This window comes from Rutidosis leptorrhynchoides, chromosome 6, assembly GCF_046630445.1.
Source record: "Rutidosis leptorrhynchoides isolate AG116_Rl617_1_P2 chromosome 6, CSIRO_AGI_Rlap_v1, whole genome shotgun sequence".
NCBI lineage: Eukaryota > Viridiplantae > Streptophyta > Magnoliopsida > Asterales > Asteraceae > Rutidosis > Rutidosis leptorrhynchoides.
Genome location: NC_092338.1, coordinates 404,512,531 through 404,534,331, shown reverse-complemented (window position 1 = coordinate 404,534,331; position 21,801 = coordinate 404,512,531). Strand labels below are relative to the sequence as shown.

Genomic DNA, 21,801 nt, shown 5'->3' with positions numbered 1-21,801 from the left:
CATTATCCAACCGAATACGCAAAATAAAATTTTTTTTATTACAGTTAGGGTGCGCGGCACGCAACCCTCTCTGTGCGCGGCGCGCACAGAGCCTGATCAGTTCTGTCCGGATTTTCCAATTTTTGTTTAAAGATCTCTCACTTCCCAACACTTTTAGACGAAACGGTTTTCACAACACATTATAATAAGTAAAACTCACATGTTTTTATAATAAAACAAGTTTTACGACACCGGGTTACGTATTACGCACAAAATACAATTTTCAACCACATGATTTTAACACAAAATAAAGACCGAGCATGGCGATTGGGGATACGCTACCCAATCCTAATCAATCCAAAAGCACGTCTTCTAAAGCACCTATGCGAGTGTACTGGTTCCCATACTTACCCGAGCCACCGCCTCCGTGCGAATCTATAAAAATGTAAACAACGAGAGGGTAAGCTAAAGCTTAGTGAGTGCAATAGTTACACACATACAAATATAATTTACCTACTTGCACTCCCTTACCCAAACCACGAGATAAACCCACATGTCCATGTCTAAGTAACTAACATCAACAATCTTACCAAAATAATCTCGTATATTGTTAGTACGATTTTCCGTATAGCGGCTGTAAGGTACTAGTACAGAAAAGTAGCTGCTCAACGTGTGGCGTATAATGTTGATTGTTGTTTGCCCTCGAGATCTTATCTCTGCAGACCCGGAACACGGATGGATAATCCGTGAGGTGGCCTCAATCAATCTGAGGATCAATCTGGAATTGATCCGTATAGCGTATTGCTGCTAAGCGGCTAATGTATGTTTAGAGTGAGAAAGAACTGTGTGAGAGAGAAAGTGTACTTCTCTCTGACCGAAGTTCAGATCAGAATGATGATGAAATATGGTGACCCAGGGGGTCTATTTATAGGCGCAGAATGTTCGAAATTCACGGGATACACGTGTCAATGACTGAGTGGTTCTGTTACGTGAAGTACCCGGAATGTCGGTGGCGTGTGCTGACGTGGCTGCGTGCCGTTCACGCGCTGAGTTAAAGGGCTTATGCATAGAAGCTTCCTGCAGGGCTTACGCTTGACGCTGGGCGGCCTGCTATACGCTGGGCGGAAGTTACTAAAAACTGCCAAATTTCGTCATGTTTTGTGTTGTCTGATCCATTTTTCTGTATAAAAATGATATTTTTATGCGTGTATCTCCTAGGATACACCATTAAGTCCCCCCAGTTTAATGTCTTTATTTTTGTAAAAAATAAAGTCATTAAACAAAAAATAAAAGATGCCTTTTTCCTCGAAGACACAAAACTGCTGTAGCCGTCTGATTTTCTGCTCTGATGTCATTTTATCAATTATGAATTTGCCTCCAAAATCTTATTGATTTATTTTTGAAATTCAAATTGGTTTGTTCAATTAATCTGACCATACACGTGTCTCAATCTTGTCCCTTTTTCATTCATCAGTTTAATTCCCGTTTGTGACGATCGGTCCAAATCCATATGGACGAACACGTCATTCATTGATTTCATTGCGAGGTATTTGACCTCTATGATACGTTTTGTAAACATTGCATTCTTTTGAAAAGGCACACCATAAATGAATATTTAAATCAAAGGTTTTCGACATCGAATGATTTCTACATATAGACAATTACCATAAATAATAGTTTACAACAGTACTTCCATTGACAATGCAGTCAAAATAAGATACATGGTGATGATTTGGTGAATGCAACGTTTCCTTGAAAAATATGTCATGCAAGACTCCATGCACATAGCTTGTCTAACATCTAAGCAAACAGCGGAAGACTTCTAGGAAACCTGAGAATAAACATGCTAACAAGTGTCAACACAAAGGTTGGTGAGTTCATAGTTTTAGTGTTTCGTATAATCTGTATATAAAAGTGGATCACAAGATTTTAGTTGTTTCATCCAGAAACGTTTATCAATAGATTATATAAAAGTGGATCACAAGATTTCAGTTGTTTCATCCAGAAACGTTTATCAAAATATGCTACGAAATTGAGCACCCTGGTAACTAAACTTTAACGTATATATAATTTGTACCCTTTGTATAATCATCTTAATAATACACGCAAACCAACGTGTACGCTTCTCAAATAGCATACGTCCGTTAAAAGGCTAGTGCTCTAGCTCGGACGGGGATATCAAGCCCTATGGATCCATATACTACTACTCGCGCCCACCAGTTCTTATAACTGGCAGTTACTAGTTACCAAAGCTAAGGGATTTTCGGTTCAAACTCAGTGTAGAATTTAGTATGTACTTGTATCCATTGCGTTTAAAATAAAGTGCATGTATTCTCAGCCCAAAAATATAGATTGCAAAAGCAATTAAAAAGGGAGCAAATGAAACTCACGCATATAAATATTGTATATCGGTTAATAAAGCATTTGCATGTTTTCTCAGCCCAAAAATATATGTAAAAAGGGATCAAATGAACTCACTCAAATCCGTTTTAGTTTTTGTATTCATTTTATAAAACAGCGCATGTATTCTCAGCCCAAAAATATGTATAAAAAGGATCAATGAACTCACGCATATAAATATTGTATATCGGTTAATAAAGCATTTGCATGTATTCTCAGCCCAAAAATGTAGAGAGTAAAAGGGATCATATGGAACTCACTGTTTAATATTGATATACAATATTGTAGGAAAGCATGTAGACGCATCGGAGATAATAAACACGAGGTTTGATTCACAAAAATACCCCCGAACATTACCCATAACCTCCTTGGCAATAACCCATTTTTTCCTTAGCTCTAGCTCGCTCGGAAACTCGTTTTGAAAATTACTTGGACAGTACTCCGTCGTAATATTTTATGTACATTATTATTTTTGTATCGCAAAAATAATAATACTAATAATAAGATTAATAAGAATCTTAATAATAATAATAATAATAATAATAATAATAATAATAAATATTATACGGAGTAATATATATTTGTGTATGTGTGTTTGATTTTTCATTCGAGCAAAACACCTGAATTTATAGTACCTGGCCTGGAATCTGGAGTCATGCGACTCGCATGGAAATGGCCTTCTGGCCATGCGACTCGCATGAGGATCAGGGACAGCTCACATTGTTTTGGCTCCTAGCTTGTCGACATAATATAAAATAAATATAAATATAATATATATAATTTAAATTAATTAATTATATATTATATTAAATTCACGTGCATAGTTGACTTGTAATTTTTGTTCCGATAAGTCGTACGTTGTCACTCGACTTATGTCCCGGTTCCGGTTTTTCGAACGCCCTTTCGTACGCTGAGAAAACTTGTACTTTACGTTTCGTGAATCGTACCTTTGTCAAAATATAGTCTTAAATCATCCATAAAATATACCACTGTAGCAAAGTTAATGTAGCAAAGTCAATTTTTACTGTAGCAATTCACTGTAGCAAAGTCAATTTCACTGTAGCAAATAGTGATTTTCGAAAACACTGTAGCATTTTGAGTAATGTGGCAATTTGAAAACACTGTAGCAAATTAGTGTTTAACTGGTTCATCTTAAACGCTTTAGTTAACTTATCTAAATATCAATTGAATCAATAAACGAATGTTACTATCGTTTATTATATATATGTATATATCTTTTTAATATACATAAATCAGTTTTTAAATACACATTGGAAGTTATTTGTAAATAAATTTTAATAATAAATATTTCAACTTATCATATACATTCAAATATATATTTAAACCAATAAGTTTAATGTACGGTATCAAACAATTAATACATTGTTACCTTTTCATGTTATAGTATATATGTATCTATTTACATATAATTGTTCGCGAATCGTCGAAAACAACCGAAGGGTATTTAAATATATAAAAGTAATTCAAAAATTTTGAGATTCAGTTTTACAGACTTTGCTTATCGTGTCGGAAATGTTAATCATACAAAGATTAAGTTTAAATTTAGTCGAAATTTCTGGGTCATCACACCGTTCCCCTTTTCTTTTTCCTCTTCCGAAAACCGATCATCTATGCTGAAGATAACTGCAAATATTTGTTTTAGCAAGGCTGTTAAGTGCAAGGTTAGTGTAATTATTCGTCACTTTGTCTACCTATTTTCCTGTTTTACTTTTCATGCTACCATGGCCGAATCTAGCAGCACTTCGTCTCAAAGAGATAACCGGGATGTAAGAATTATTCCTTCAAGTATTACTGAAGCTGAAATAGATAGACTATAATAGACTATGTATAGATCATAGGAACCTTAGATTGTTGAACCCCATGGTTCCTTCTTCTGATAATAGGGCAAACAATCCCCCTAAAAAGATGATTACATTGTATAAGCTTCAACTTACAATAGGCAACCTTCGCATTCCTCCTACCGTTTTCCTGCAAAAACTTCTATCACACTATGGGATTGGCGTTAGCCAGATCCACCCATTAGGTTTGCAAAAAAATATACTTTTTGAGTTGTATTGTAATGCTGTTGACAAGATTCCAAGTATAAATGTTTTCCACGAGTTATTTAGGACTCGATTGGTGGGTAAAAGCTGGTACACTTTTGATTGTAAAGCTAATAAAGCTTTTACTGGAACAAAAGAAACTTCTTTGAAAAGATGGAAAGAACCCTTCTTTTTTGTGAACGAAAGAGTTATTCAGGATAATTGGGCAAACATTCGAAAATGGAGGAAAACCAAAATCGGAGTAAGTAAGTCAATTGTTTTGTCTGATGATGAAAGAACTACTGTTGAAAAGTGAAAATCATTGGAACTACCACAGCGTTCATATGCTGATAATGAAGCCATCTTAGCGCGTTGTGGGATGAGTGATAATTGGCGCGATGGATTTGTACCAGTGCTGCACTGGAAAGGCTGTGGTAGGCAACTTACACATATGCCTAACTTACACTATGTCATTGTAAAATGTATTCGTATGCGCCTTGCATTCAATATGTTCATTTTTTTGCAGAAGAAGAAATGCAGGTCTTTAAAGTGTTTAAGAAGGCCAATCTGGATGCCTTTACTATTACCGAACGGCCAAAGACTGCTGCTGAACTTGAGGCTGATAAAGCCAAAGATACTATTTTTGAAGAACAACTGAAGAGCCCTGAACAGCCTACGGAAGGCGGTAATGATGATACTGTACAGCCTTCCTCATCGGATGTGGAAATTATTGAGTCTGATCCTAAACCGCCTATCGCCAAGAAAACTGGGAAACGCACAAAGCGTGTATGGAATCGTGCATCTGGCAAAGCTTCCCAACAAACAAAGAAAATAAGTATGTCTTCAACATTTTCTTCTGTGTTGTATAATATTTATTAATGCTTATCTGTAAAATTGGTTATGTATGATACAGAACCGAATTTATCAACGGATGGTGATGAGGCCACTGCTAGTGGTAACAAGAGTGGTAAAGCTGTTGATGCTGAAGATGATAATGATGAAGAAGAGGATGAAGAAGCAGATGAAGATAATACTGTTAAAACTCCTCCTTATGCTAACCCATTAACCTCGTCAAGGATTGGTACAACACAATCTTCTTCATCGTCGCAGCCGCCTTCCGTTGTTCCTCTGGCCGGCTTAAAAGGCTTTTTAGAAAATCCTGTCAATAAATCCGACAGCTTTGCCAATTTTCTGAAGGTTCACATTACCAGCCAATTTATAGAAATCCATATGTATTGTGCAAATTAACTGTAATTTATTGAATATGTGTTTATGTTGCAGGGAAATACAATTGCTGATCTTTCTTCCTCTCTATCTGCAATGACCCTTAAACAAAGTTTCCAATCAACTGCTGCATCACTTCTGCTTCTGAATCACCATGTTCTTCATGGTCTGAAAATGCAAGAGGCCCAAGCAACTCTTGTGGATAATGCTGTCCATAATGCCAGCAAGCTGAAAAGGATGGAGATTGATTTGAAAGATGCTAATCTAAAATGGAAAATGGCAGTTGATATGGCGAAAAAGAAGGAGGAGGCACTGCAGCTAGTTGAGAAAAAATGTGTTGCGGAGAGGACTGAGAAAGAGAGGGTTATAGAAGAGAAAGAAAAACTGTTGAAAGAAGTGGAAGAGTTGAAAAGGATGGTTGAACGGGAAAAATGTCATGCTGATGAAAAAACTATTGCTGCTGCTGCTTCAGAGAAGAAATTTGTAGATTTAAAGAATGGGATTCCTGCGCTAGTGCAGAGGGTGTTGAGCTCTCCCCTTGTTGGCCAAACTTTTCATAAATATCTGGAAGCGTCCACAAAAAGTGACCTTTCAGATGCTATGGGGGAAATTTTAAATGCACTACCTGTAAGGCCTAACCCTTTACCAGATGCAATTGCAAAACACATCAAACCAGATGCTGGTGCTAAGCTGCAGGTGGCCATAGCTGAAGTGACATCTCTGAAGATTAACTCTTTAGAAGAAATGTGTGTTAGGGATAACGTATCTGTTAAGGACATTCTAGATATTCCTATTTGAAAACACACTTATTCTGTAACAACATGTAACATCTTTATGTTGTATATATATTCTGTTCGTATGTTTAATGTGAGCATGTGTTGTTACTTTTCATGATTAACATATAACTGCTATATATGTTTAATTATTGCAAGCTTTTATAAAGCTTAGACTTCATATATCACATCATATGAAATGTTTGTTGTCTTAAACTGGTTTTTAACATTGTTCATGAATTGAACTGTCATCCGTCATCCGTTGTCCGTAATGCATAATTCCTCTTTATGAATCAGAGGTGTACTGCTACCTGAATGGTATTATGTATACATGCCATTAAAATTGCATACCTGTTTGTATTCTTCATTTAGTCAAAACATGTATAACCTAGTTATTGTTGTGATGAATGTATCAAACATTTTATCCGTTGTTTGTTCTGCAATATATCAAACTACTTTGGAAGTAGGACATGAATGAATTATAATGTTGTTATGCTAATTATATGTTATAAGAATTGCTAAATCTGTTTGGAAAAAATCCTGTTTATGTAATTAACAATGTTCCGTTTAGCATGTTGCGCTCAGGAGTTGTGCGGCTTACAAAATATACTTGTATTTAATTTTTGCTATTTACAAGATATAAATGGATTTATGCCGTTGTGATAAACCATTCTGTATGTCATGACATTATGAGATCTTTAGTTTTGCCTCGGTGTCCTCTAGCAAAGTAAACACTTTACGCTAGCCGATCCCTTGTGTCTATAATGTTGACACAAGAGCCTCTACCATCGGGGGCATAAAAATGTCTTGCCTTATGTGGGTAGGAATGAATGCTATGCTTTACATTCGTAACGCGTAACGCTGTGCGTAAAAAAAATTAAAATTTCATTGATAATACTGTCACACATACAACATTTTTGTGTAATATCTTCGTATGGGGTGATCAAGTCCCAATCAGAAAATTACAAAAAGTGTATTGTGCGGTTGTCTGAACTGAGAAAATTTAAAAACGTGATAAAGGCTGCTCTGCAGGATTCATGTTATTGCATCACAAACTTTGCCCTCAAATCAAGAAAACTGGTAATGCTCCTTGGTGGCAAGCTAGCACACCACTCCCTTGCCATTTTCTGCAATACCATTAGAAACATATGGCACGCAGTTTCATCTTTCCAATGTTGCAACCTCATAACACCTTCAAACATAGTCAGAAAATCTTCTGGATCTATTGTACCATCATAAACACCGATAGATGGAATTTCCAAATTTCTTGGTAATGGATAATTTGCAATTCGAGGGATAAAACACTGTGTTGACTCTACCATTGCTGGCGGTTTGATAGCTTCATCTCATGTAATCAAAGCAAACAAATTATCCACACCTGTTACACGGATGGTTGGTTGTGCTAATTTTTGCTTAAATCACGATGGCGCTGTTTTAGTCAAAATTCCATCCAGTAACTTGCTTGTCATTTCTTCAGTCATAAAGAACTGTTCACCTTCTTCTTCAAAATTCTAATCGTCGTCCAGAAAACCATCATCACTGTGTTGATTCTCAGTGTCATCAACTAAAGTATTCAACTGATTGAATAGCTTAAACCATTGTGATTTGGAAATTGATTTTCCTTTGTTGTTGTGCTTAACATTGACATCAGATATCTTCTTGAAAGAAACATTATGTATTCCTCGCCTAGCTTTCCACATTCCGGCACTAGAACTTCCTATCAGTGGTTTTCTCAATCGTGGTATGGTTTCATGAACTTGATCATCTGCTGTGTCAGTGTGCAAATGATCTTCTTCTTCAACTGAAGTCTCTTCAAGAGTTAGCTGATCGACTGGTATATTTTCAATGAGGTTTTCATCGACTGGTTCAAGTGTTGTTTTTGATGAGGTTGTTTCGGTTGTCTTTGCGTTCTTGGTGTTTTTGGTGGTCTTTGAGACCGGTGGCGCCATCTGTTAGTACGATTTTCCGTATAGCGGCTGTAAGGTACTAGTATAGAAAAGTAGCTGCTCAGCGTGTGGCGTATATTGTTGATTGTTGTTTTCCCTCGAGAAATTATCTCTGCAGACCCGGAACACGGATGGATAATCCGTGGGGTGGCCTCAATCAATCTGAGGATCAATCTGGAATTGATTCGTATAGCGTATTGCTGTTAAGTGGCTAATGTATGTTTAGAGTGAGAAAGAACTGTGTGAGAGAGAAAGTGTACTTCTCTCTGACTGAAGTTCAGATCAGAATGATGATGAAATGTGGTGACCCAGGGGTCTATTTATAGGCGCAGAATGTCCGAAATTCACAGGATACACGTGTTAATGACTGAGTGGTTCTGTTACGTGAAGTATCCGAAATGTCGGTGGCGTATGCTGACGTGGCTGTGTGACGTTCACGCGCTGAGATAAAGGGCTTATGCATAGAAGCTGCCTGCAGGGCTTACGCTTGACGCTGGGCGGCCTGCTGTACGCTGGGCGGCAGTTACTGAAAACTGCCAAATTTCGTCATGTTTTGTGTTGTCTGATCCATTTTTATGTATAAAAATGATATTTTTATGCGTGTATCTCCTAGGATACACCATTATATATCAAGCGTAAAAGCTAATAACATCAATCGCACCATAATTACCTCGGGTATCAATTCGCACAAGCTAGTAACATCAATCGTACAACTAGCATACACCTTAGCATATTTTCGCATATCATCGTAACAAAAGCTAGCATCATCAAAATCGTACAACTAGCAACATCATTAGCATAATAATCATAATAATAATTAAATGCTATCATCAACAATTTATAAACCATGGTTAACCAAGATCGTAAGGGAATGACCTCGCGAACAAGTCATCGGTATTCATAACAACCGTTAGCTCCCAAAAACGGCTATGGTATGCTAACCCCCGAGGTGTTCCAAAATGGCTATGGCATCACCCCCCAAGTATTCCAAAACGGCTATGGCATCATTGGCAAATCGTGTGAGTATAGATGAGCTAATACTCACACCATGTGCACAAAACAGCTATGTGCACAATTATTAAATGTGGACAAAACGGTTATGCCTCACATCTATAGTCACGAAACGGCTATGTGACTCATGGTCAAATAATAGCATTATAATAAATATATCAGGTCCACAAACCTTATGTCGCATGTAGTGCACAAAATCCGGCTATTGTGCCACTATCGTCGCATCGATGTGCATCAAAACCCGGCTATTGTGCACATCGCGCACAAGCAAATAAATTATATACATACATGTATAATTATTCCACTCACCTTGAAATCTCGATGAAAGCAAGCCAAATCCGTTGATCCGCCAATGAAACATACCTATTCCATTATCATAATAACGAACATCACAATTAGGGTGGATTACAAACCAGCCCATATTGGCACCTAGTGCAAATCTTGACCCAATAGTACTTTCAAGCCCAATCAAAGTCCAAACTCACTAATAATCACTAACTAGAGTGATAACGGTTCTAATAACGCTAATCAAACCCAATCACAAGTGTTAAACACCTATCTTGCCCAAGATGACATCTAAACCCTAATTTTGACCCAATTCAAAATTAGTCTTTCAAACACACTAAAATGGGTTCCAACACTTCCAAAATCACCAAACCTAGTGATTAAACCCAATTCCAAGTCTTAAATCATGTCCAAGTTGGTTTCCAACCCAAAACCCACCAACAACAACAATAAACCCGATTACTAGCATCAATGAACTCACTTCAAGAGTTTAAATGGGTTTCTCTACAATTCAAGTTCAAACCCCAACTTTGAACATCAAATCAAACAATGAAATTCGGAGTTAGAACTTACCACAACAACCAAAACATAGCTAGGAACGAGATGAACAACTTCAATACTTGAGCTTTGGTGAGAATCAAGCTACTTCTTCTCCAAAACCCCAAATCTCTCTCTAGAAATCTCTCTCTCTCTCTCTCTAAGAATGGATGAGAGTGTTTGTGTGGATGTGAATATGATCCAAAATTGACTCCAAGTATGATAATAAGGCTACAAATCCGTCCCCAAGTGAAAAGACACAAAAGCCCCTCATTTAACTCTAATTAAAACAAAACAGGAAATCTGTCGCAGGTGAGGTGCGCGGCGCGCACCCTTGACCCTGCGCGGCGTGCACAGAGGTCAGAACAGCCTGCCAATTTATAAATTCGTTCTACGCTTCACACACTTAAAGTGCGCCATAAATACTCTATGTACAATAAATATTTGGGTCTTACACGTTACACAATTTCCAAAACGTATTTGTTATCAAAGTAAGTTCAACGAACTTAAAAACATACAATAATAATTTAAATTCATTAATACAATAATACGTTAGTTAAATCATAACCCGATTATTACTTATGACCCGACTAGTTACTTTTATACAAAACCGAGCATGGTGATTGGGACTACGCTACCCAATCCTAAATCGAGTCCAAAAGCACGCCTTCTAAAGCAACTACGCAAGTCCACTAGTACTCACGCTTACCCAAGCCACCATCACGCGAACCTATAAAAATATCAACAACGAGAGGGTAAGCTAACGTTTAGTGAGTGAGAATATACTACATACATAGATATGCATAAAATGAACATGCCACACAATAATAATCAAATAGCACATACCGAAGTCCATGCATAAAGGCAAGTTAATCTAAGCATACCGTACGATCGCTATACAATAAGCTAAAATATCAACAAAGTAAGTGCTTGAAAACCCATTTTGACCCTTTACATAGTCAAATTCTCACATTATCAAGTTTTGACTTCAAAACGCCACCAACACAAGTTTATACTTCAACTTAACTCATTTTAAGTTTATAAACTCAACTACATCGACAATCGGGCAAAAACATTATAAAATCCTAATTTTGACTCTATTCAAAATTAGTCAACCGATCGAACCCAAATGGTTTCCAATACATCAATAATCACTAATACTAGTGATTATTCACTCTTTGCAAGTCTCACATATTTAAATTTGCACACTAAACCCGAAACCCGCCTACAACACCAATAAACCCGAATCCTAGTTATCATCTTCCATTAACAACTAGTGGGGTTCCATTTTTGAACATACAAACAAAAGCCCTAAATTTAGATGATGAACACGAAAATGAAATTTGGAGTTAGAGCTTACCTCTAGTATCAACTTGTAGCTAAGAACGAGGAGAACAACGTTTGTTCTTGCTCCAAAGATTGAATCCCGCTTCTTCCCTTCCGAATCACTCTTTGAATCAGTTAGGGTTTTGAGGAAATGAGAGAAAAAGGAGAAGAAAAAGGAAAAGAAATTAAGAAAATGAAATGGGTGGATAAGGTTTATGGACACAAATCTGGCAGACACGCGAAATGACCAAATTGCCCCTAGAAACCCTTAAAACTACAAAATCCGGAACTAGAATGCTAGCTAGGTCGCGTCACGACCTATCTCCTCCGCACCGCGATCTTCAACAAGGTCTGAAGGGTCGATTAAGTTGCATCTGATCCTTAAACCCTCGCATTGTCGCGCCGCGACCACCTGGCTGCACGTCGCGACCTGCAACACCTTTTGATCAGTTTTTGCGTCCTCGAACAATTGCACATGTACACACTTCGTTTTCTTCATTTATGCAACGTACATGCCCATTAAGATACTCAACCCATGCCTCGAACAATCCACGTACATACACGTTTTGTCTACCTATCGTACGCTATATATATATATATATATATATATATATATATATATATATATATATATATATATATATATATATATATATATATATATATTCATTATACGTCGTACGAATAAACGGGTCTTACAAAATAAGTCTTGGAGCTTGTTAAAGAATATTTGGCAGTGTGGAGTTCAGAGTCAACGAAAGAGAGAACCACGTTGACACGAGAGGTAGAGATTCAATCATAGTGCCTCTGTTATGATTGATGTTGACCACTTTGTTTAAATATTAAGAGTTAGGCATAAGATAAGAAGGTTGTACCATTCTTCGTCCACTTTCGCCTACCACTTCAAAAGGTCTCAAAACAAAAACTCATCATTCTTCTCTCTCAATGATGGAAAAAACCTTCAAATGACATGATATACAACTGTGAGAATCAACATCAGGGGTACTTATGGATCTTTTTTTTTCTTAGAAAAATGAATCCCAACTTACCAAGTTACCTATTATATCCGTTTCCGTTCTAACCCAACCCGCCCAACCCTTATCTTGGCACCTATAATCCCTCCTGTATGGGTGCAATTTTTTTTAACAACTTCTTGAAGATATACGACTAAATCCCTAAAATCCCAATTAGGGTCCCTAACTTTGTCTATCATTATTATACGTTTGATGAATAGAAACTTTCGTAAGGGACCTGAATAATCTTTTTATAGTCCTCAAAAAATAACCTTTCTTAAAGGGCCTGAATAATCTTTTTATAGTTGCCAAAAAATTCGAGCATTTATGTAAATATAAATGTTCGTCGAAAAACACTAACAAAATAGCTTTTGGGGCACTCACCAATTAACAGTTTGTAGAGAAGTGTTACCTCCTCTAGACCTCCAATTCCAATTCCGAATTTATATGTGATGTGACAGATACAATACTACAACACAGGTAGGTGAAATAGAGATTACACCATTTATTTTTTAACTGACAAATAATATTCTTTAGTTGATACTTGCAGCATGATTTTTATTTAGTTAACTAAAATCAGATGGCCATGAATCAAGCAAAATAACTTCTTGTCAAAACAATGATAAAATTTCATAAAAGACCTAAATAATGTTTTTTTCAGCTTCCAACATAGTGAATATTAGGAAAACAGAGAATAAAAAAGCATACATTTAGAGTTTGCTGATAATCCAAAGGCATGTGGTGATAGTAGCTTAGTCAATTAGTTCCTACACAGCACTTTGTTGACAAAGTGTTCAACAATTGACAGCCTGAAAAACAACAGCTCATACAATGTGAGCAGTGGTTAGTAATGAAATATCTAGAAACCAGAAACATAAGCAAATTATTTATGTTTCTCTAATCAAATTGAAACTAAATAACATATGCTATAATTCATATTCATATTCAGAATATACTGGATCAGAAAAAGGAGGTTTGATCCACAACATCAATAGAGTATATTAATAACCCGCAAAATTGAGACTAAATAACGATATATACCATTTAGGACTACGTATTATTTGAAGCAAACATGTGAATACTCCACTGAGACTGATTATAACTGAAATTCCCATCTGAAACACCCATACGCAGCCTTTAAGTGCAGCATCAAACATCCTTCATTCAGTTTTGTATTTATTCATTGTTTATTCATTAAAATGGTTGACCTTCACTAATACTCTAAAATAAGTGCAACATTATAGCCATAAATGGTCAGAAAACTATTATAACCATATACATGTTAAGATATGGTGTGAGACTATATCTTAATTGAAAGTTTTAACATCAGAGCTCATATGAAACTCAGGCATCCTTTTAATTGTCAAGCCCCGTTTATACTCAATTGGATGTATTAGGTAAATAATATTAATGTGTAAAAATCATAGATATATATGAATAAAAAAATAACAAAATTAATTAACAATGACATATCAGTGCTTCTTAACTCCATGGACAACATATGTAAAATGATCAATTACGTTTAATATCACTTGGAACAATAAAAAGACATATCGATAAATCTTTAAACTAAATACATAAAATATTTTGATTTTAGTTAACTCATTGTTCAACTACTCATTACGGTATTCTTGAAGGTCAGACTAAAATTAAAATACAAGATTTGAATTTTGAATTAAAAAAAAAAAAACAATAAAAAGCCCTAATTCAGATAAATACTTACCTTTATTTCATGAATTCAAGGCTACAAATTCGTAGTAAGCAATCATGTAGCGAACCAATAAAATCCTAATTCATAAAAGTACTTACCTTGAAGCTATTCAAAAAAACCAATAAAAACCATAATTCATCAAAATACTTACCATCTAATATTGAGAAAGCCCTAAACCTATATATTGTTAAAAACAAAAACCCAAATAGTTACCTGAGAATGGATGATTGACAATGGGTAATTAATGTTGATATCTTTATGAGAATTTGTTTCATCATCAAAATTGAAGGGTGAGTAGCTCCAGGTCTTCACATATCTACTAATGGTATGTATTTGATCGTATGAATGGAAGATGGTATTGTAATTGAGACCATAGCACTTATGAAATTAGGGTTAATTCTATGCATTTCATTACGGATTTTGACGGTGTGTTTGTTTTGATATTTTAGAATTGCAATCGTGGTTAATGAACCCCTAATTCTTTTAGAAGCTACCGTATGGTCTCCTTTTTTTTATCCAGGGTTATTTTTATAATCAAACAATTCAAGATTAGGATTATGAAGTCATAATTAAAATTAGGAAAAAATTAAGGGTTAAGATCATTTATTATTAATTTAATAGATGACTAAGATTAGTTTAACTTTTGTTATTATATATAGAATGAATAGATAGATATTTTAAAGTGTTTTTAACTTCTTTTTCATATGACAATGTATCTGTTAAAAAATTAAAAATTGAATTAAGGATATTAAATTAAAATATTAATTAATTACTATATTTTAACTTTTGTAAATTAAAAGACAAACTATATAAAACTAAAATCAAAATGTTAATCCGTACATGACCAGAATAAAAAAACTTCATCTTTTACCCCTCATGTAGTACGGAGTAATTCACAAGGACCTAAATCAAAACTTTTCATAAAACTTGGCGGGAAAACTTTATCTTCAAAAACAAGGAAAAAATCAATCCGTAAATATAAACCCAAATTGACCAAATCAAACCACACGGCTAAACCGGAAATGGCGAATCCCGGTGAGGTTGACAAATTCGGACCGCTAATCATACCAAACTGCCAACCAACGGCTTCACAGGAAGTGAAATTACAATCTTGCCCTTTCGCACCTGCTTTAGATGTTTGTTCCGATGGAATTGTGCCGTCGTCTTCATCTTCCGACGATGCGTATGAACAAGCCACCGCAATAGAAATGAATACATTACCAGATAGTTCCGACGAGTACCAAACGCCACCGGAATATCGATCTTGTTCACAAAATTCAAGCAACGATGGTCAGATTCCAGCGATCGTCGATCGGAAAACGGATATCGGCGACGGCGAATTTGTCAGAGACGGTGACGGCGATAGGATGGTGGTCGATGAAGGGAAAACGGTTGATTTAGGTAACGAAACGGATGATTTAGGGTTTGTGTTTGTGAACAGTAGTCCTAGGGTTATTGAAGAGAATGATACACTGATTACAACAACAACAATACCCAATCCCACGAAGAATGATACACTGATTGTTGAGAATAATGACAATGATACTGAACCAATTGATGCTAAGGAAACGGAAGTATTCGAGACGGAGTTGATTGGTTCGATGAACGAGATTGCACATGAAGTGTTTGTAGAAATGCCTGAGAGAGAACAAGAGGCGAGTGTAAGTGAAATGGAAGTCGATGCGGATATAAATATACGGAAACGTAAGTTGCCGTTTGCAACTGAGACGAAAGAGAATAATGATGTTGAGGATCAGTATTGTAAGCATGAGTTGTTTATAGATTCGTTGAAACGTGTTTTAAAGATGTTAGTGAGAGAGGAGAAACGTGAGGTTGTTGCGAGTGTTGACCTTGTTGAGACTGCGAAGATGCGTGGTTTGACTTTTCCTCGTCCTCAATGGTGGCCACCGGAAGGTTGTGAAGATCAAACATGACTAAGAAACGGTAACTTGTTTGTGTTGGCTTAACACCTCTTTGTCTAGTTTGGTTGATATTGATCAGTTATGCATCGGTTGATTATTGATCAGTTATGAATCGAGTTTAGCGTTAAGTTGTTACATTTGAGTGTAAATTTTTGTGTACAGATCATTCTGGGACTCGTGGGTGGTTATTAATCTTTGATAAGTTTGTAGAATTGGAATTTTAATCTGAACTTGTTATCTTCTCAGTTATTCAAAATAAAAGTTCCAATTCTTCATGCTTTGATTGTTTTGATATCATGTTTGTCATGCTAATAGAATGATCTCTGGCTGTAAGATTCCAAGGTATGATTTTTTTTATTAATATTAATATAAGTCAGCCACTCATTGCATATAATATAAAAAAACAATGCATGTTTTGTGCTTTTTTTTTTCCCTTTTATCACGCATGAATGGTTGGAGGTACAGATCTCATCACTATCAATCATGCACCTTAGCCAAACAAATTATGTATCATGCATCCACAAAACATAAAGATACCACTATCCTTCAACCTACATTCACAAATTATCTTTCTGCATTTTAAAGATAAAATATAAAATATATTAAAAAGTTGTGGCCATTAAGATGGTCAAAAAAGCCTAAAGATTAGGTTATTATCTCTTGTAATTTGCAAACTCTTTTTATCATACAAAATCTTTTGTCAACCTATATGCATAAAGGACTAACATATTTCTTCTGTAAGAAATTCATATGCAAGCAAAAAACAACCTTTGCAGAATTACGATCGAGATGCAAATATGTTACAAACCCAATATTCATGTGGTTTTGTAAATGTGACACCCGAACCACAAACTAGCAAACTTGTCTAGATAACCAAGGTAGTCAACAGAACATATATAGTAAAACAGTCAGCTACATAACCTTTAGTGATCTTGACTAGTTTGTTAGTGACGAACAAAACTTGGACATGAGAGAAGTTCTGCTTGGGGGAACGATGTGTTCGATGGCACATCAAGCAAAAGATCATGATCAGATTCATCTGCATATTTTAAGTAATCAAGCATAAGAGAACTATTATCAGAAGGCAATGCAAATAGGTTTTTTGGGCTGAATCCATTGCCATCGTTATCAATATGCTCCTTGTGTTCGTAGCTTGCTTTCTTGAACGCTACCTTAGCATTCTTGGTTGTGTTTTTTAATCCTGAAAGAACCGAATAATTTGTTTTTTGAATTAATTATGTGATAATTAGCATATGCATGACGGAACCACAAAAGGGGCTAACCTGTTAATGAATTCAACTGAGTATTTGGTGATTTCTGTACATTCACCAAACAGGTAGGTGTTATTGTATTAAGTGCTCCAGTAATTACATCCCCTCTGCTATCCGTTTTGCACTTTGCGTCCTGAAAGTGCAAAAAGAATAAAAACGGGATTAAAATTCAGCAAATTTCAATGGATATTGGTAGTAATATTTATTTGTTCAAACCTGGAGCAGATTATATTGTTCAACCCACTTGCTTTTAGTCATGTCACAAAGAGCAAGCTTCTTTAACGTTGTGCATTGTTCATTTTTAGTTGCAGGTTCACAAAGATCAAAATTTCCTTCCAAAAGAAGTTTCTGGAAGGAGAAAATTTTCTCCTTAAACTGAGGGTTATCAAACATGCTCCCGAGGCTGTAGATATATAGTATAGGCTTATAAGAGTGTACTCTTAAAAGTTTACATATTTCATGCGTGGCAGGTTAATACGATACAAACCTATCTGGTAGATGAACAGTATCCATAGGAGGTAGATATTTAAACAAATGTTGTTTTTCATCATTTGTCATCTGATTTGCGAACACATCAAAGTTGATGATATCCTGCAAAATAGCAAGTTTGAAAACATGGATAAGCATCAGTGACCTCCATGAGAAAGACAAAGTTAATTTATTGACGCATGAAATTCACTTACATTTAGGTCTATTTTGCACAGCGGTGAATTACGATTAACAAGTACAGGTAAATTTCCATCAATATCCCTGAACATAGTTAACAACATGCCGAATATAATCAAATTATATGTATATACACACACACACATTGAGGCCCCTATAATTTGGAGGCCCTGGGTGATCGACCAACTCACCCACCCTCAAAGATGGTTATTTGATATTAAGTACTAGAGTGTCAAAATGGGTGGGTCGGGCAGTTAGTGTAACAGGTCAAAATGTGTTTGAATCAAAATGAGCTATGTTGGTCAGGCAGTTTGTATACTTCCATATTCAATCATTAACAACATGATATTTTGAATAAAATGATTATGGAGGTTTATTTCTTTTGGGGAACTTTTGACCATTGGACCCGTAAATGGGTCAAAATTGTGACCGACATCCGATGATATTAACTACATACCTATTATATTGGTTCTGATCTGTGGACATTTTGGACTTCTCGATCCCCTGGCTTGAAAAGTTACTATCTTTCTTAGCATTATATTCAGAATTACTAGTCATCCATGAATAAGCCTCGTTTTTTGTATCAGTTGAAAGAGAACTAGCTTCGGATTCTTCTTCTCGAGCTGATGAGTTTGGATGACGAATGAGAACACTCCCATGTCCTATTTCAACTGAAACCATCGGTGTATCACTCTCGAAAATCAAATCCTCTTCAGATGATCCAGAAAAGTAGGATTGTTGTTCATGTAAGATTGTATGTAAATCTCTAGTAAGCTTCTCAACTGAAGATTGTTTTGGCCTGTTGAAACATGTTCTCTTTCTTGAAGGTACCGTTGTATCCCACACAACAGACGATTGAGATGGACCTGAACAAATTGTAATGAAGTTAAAATTTATCTCCATTAACTAAACAAATCCATCAACACTTAGTTAACACTTAGGGTGTGTTTGATAGAACATTATGATTAAGCGTTGAATGATTTAAAGGTTCTGACCGAACCTCGTTCCGAATGACAATAACATGTTTGATAAATCTTCTGAATGAGCACTGTGTGAATGATATATAATTACCTTATTAATATTTAACATTATTAAATAAAAGAAATATAATTGTTGTTAATTGTTACGATATAATTTAGAGGAGTATTCAAAGATAATGAAGGTGCTTAATGGTTAAAAGATAATCTCAACTCTTAATGGTTCATCACAACTTGTCACTCAGAGGCTACAAATAGACGCGTTATTCAGCGCTGAATCAATCCATTAAGAGGTAAACAAACGCAGTCTTAGTTTGCATTTTGAAACTGATTATCTGATAATTACGACTTGAAGTCAAAACAATCCCCTATAATTTTTAGATAAACATTTTCTGCTTTTACTAATTTAAGAACAATATTTCACTATCTCCAACAATCAGCTTAATCATGTCAATTACAGATTTTTTACGAATATGTCAGACACTAATTTATATAAACCTGATGTTTCATGATGTAGTCAACTGCTGACCTGTTAAATCACTAGCATCTGCACCGCTAAGTTGCATACAGCTTTCGGAATTCGAAATAGCGGAGCCAGAACTTGATCGATTGCTCGTATCTTCATCGAGTGACTTAAAGAAACTCTGATTTTGGTGGTAACTATGTGCAAGCCCATTGTTACCAAACATACTGATACTGCATCCACCCACTGCATTTTCATAGTTTAATTTTCTTTTAAGTAACTTAGCCTCTTTGTTCTTAATGGATATCGCTTTGACTTTAGAAACACGACGGTCCTCAAACTCGTCTGGTTCTGATCTAGCATGAAGTGGGGTGTAGTTAACAAGTGATCCTTTAGTTCTCCAACGGGACCCACACGCGTTGCACAGTATAGGTTTGTCTGGAGGTCCGTTTCGCCAAAGTGGGGTGCCTGTCATCATAATCTCAATTTCCATTAGTATTACTCTATTTCAAGCTACTTAGAGCAACAATGACATTTTCGAATAAATATTTCATTAGTTAAGTAAGTGTAACAAACAAAAGTTGAATGTCTACACTAGTTTGAAACAATGTCATAAACTTCATATAACTTATATCATGTAAGGTAATGCTGAGGCAACAAAATTCAATTCAATACATATGTATTTGAAAACTTCGTTTTGGATGTTTTATAGCCATTTACACATATAAGTAATTAAGACATACAATATAGTTGTGAACCCAAAAAAACACATCAATCTTTAATTCTTTATTTGAGAACAAGTTTAGTTAATGACCACTATACACAAGAATTTGGCAAAAAAATAATTTTATAATTTATCAATAAAATGATTTTAGAAGTCAAATGAAGACTTTAAAGAGAAAGCTATTCCCCAATTTGATGAGGTTAACCAAGTCAAAGATCCAATTTCAAGTAATCAAAATTGAAAATTTAAAGTTCTAAGGACTTGTTAATAGTAGGCATCTGCCAAAGACTACAATTTGAGAAGAAAAATCAATAAGCAACACCTTTTTCACATTTGTTCATGTATCTCTTTCAATATTTGACCCAACTAGCATATGAATATGCACAAACATGATTTAAACAGTTGATTTGAGCATCATTAAACAACATAGGATTGAAGAAGATAGCAAAAAAAAAAAAAAATTTGAATCAATCTTTATCAATACATCAAAAGTCAAACCATAAAGTCAATACCCTAAAGAAGAACTCACTTGTAGTACCACAATGATAGCAAGGCCCCTGTTTTCCCATGTCTGAATAATTTGATTTTAATTTTTTGTTTTTATGATTTACAATAACAAAAGTAAAAAAAAAAAAAAAAACAGGTAAAAGATGAACTAATCTCAATAAAAATTATAATTTCTTATATAAAACTAAAACTTAAGAATATATAGATATTTACATTAACTTAGAGAATGATTTTGAAGAAACCCAGAAGAAAATGAGTTAACTTTCTCTGGAAAAACAACTGAAAATAAGGAAAAACTAATAAAATAAAACAAAAAACAAGAACATGGAGAATTATAGGTGGGTTTTTTGTTTTTTTTAATAAGAACGTGAATAAATGAACAACGTTTGGATTAATCCAATGGAAGAAGAAAAAAGGAATACAAATTGAGAAGGAATCTAAAAATGGTTGTCAAAAGAAGATGGAAATGGGGAGAGAAACTGTGTGTGACCCTCTCTTCTTCTTGTTCTATTTGATGTTTTAAGTTTTAACTAGCTTTTTTTTCATTGGCTTTAACTTTTTTATAAATATTTTAAGTTTATTATTAAAACTAAATTATTAAGCTATTAATTAATAATTAATAATAATAATAATCATAATAATAACAATATTTATATTATTATTATAATATTTTCCTTTCTATTAATTATTTTTATTATATAATATGTATCTAATATATAATATTTATAATCTAAAATATATGTAATACATATCTTAATAACTATAATATATAAATTGGATTTTTTATATTCAATTTTTAAGCTAAATTCCAATCAACCAAACGAAACTCAATATCATTTATAATTAAAATAATATTATTATAATTTATATCATATATTAAACTTTATTATTAGTTAAAAGATTATATTATATCAAAGTTAGTTACATATATTAATTAATTTTTTATGTTGATAATAAAAAAACATCATTCTATATTAATCGAAGAAATTTATAATGTGTAATTAAAAAGTCATATATAGCTTAC

At 34.8% G+C, this 21,801-nt stretch overlaps 1 protein-coding gene and 1 long non-coding RNA gene across 2 annotated transcripts; both read right to left on the bottom strand.

Annotated features, from left to right (window-relative positions):
* Positions 1-12,207: 12,207 nt before the first annotated feature.
* Positions 12,208-14,677, bottom strand: LOC139856050 (uncharacterized). The gene is made up of 4 exons (XR_011761650.1): positions 14,461-14,677; positions 13,245-13,345; positions 12,921-13,005; positions 12,208-12,482 (listed from the first exon to the last, which is right to left on the bottom strand). It is a non-coding gene; the product is annotated as an uncharacterized lncRNA (long non-coding RNA).
* A 2,170-nt stretch (positions 14,678-16,847) lies between these two features.
* On the bottom strand, positions 16,848-21,275 carry LOC139852114 (GATA transcription factor 26-like). The gene is made up of 8 exons (XM_071841339.1): positions 20,800-21,275; positions 19,613-20,014; positions 18,564-18,972; positions 18,124-18,190; positions 17,928-18,031; positions 17,657-17,843; positions 17,453-17,573; positions 16,848-17,370 (listed from the first exon to the last, which is right to left on the bottom strand). Exons 1-8 carry the CDS (start codon positions 20,837-20,839, stop codon positions 17,114-17,116), a joined length of 1,587 nt encoding a protein of 528 aa, XP_071697440.1. The 5' UTR covers positions 20,840-21,275; the 3' UTR covers positions 16,848-17,113.
* Positions 21,276-21,801: the final 526 nt, after the last annotated feature.

Excerpts from the sequence above, each read along its gene's own strand:
- LOC139852114 (XM_071841339.1), bottom strand. The coding sequence starts at position 20,839 with ATGGGAAAACAGGGGCCTTGCTATCATTGTGGTACTACAA. Across the intron at positions 18,032-18,123 it reads TGTGCAAAATAGACCTAAAT|GATATCATCAACTTTGATGT; the intron begins GTAAGTGAATTT and ends GCTATTTTGCAG. Across the intron at positions 17,844-17,927 it reads ACTGTTCATCTACCAGATAG|CCTCGGGAGCATGTTTGATA; the intron begins GTTTGTATCGTA and ends ATATATCTACAG.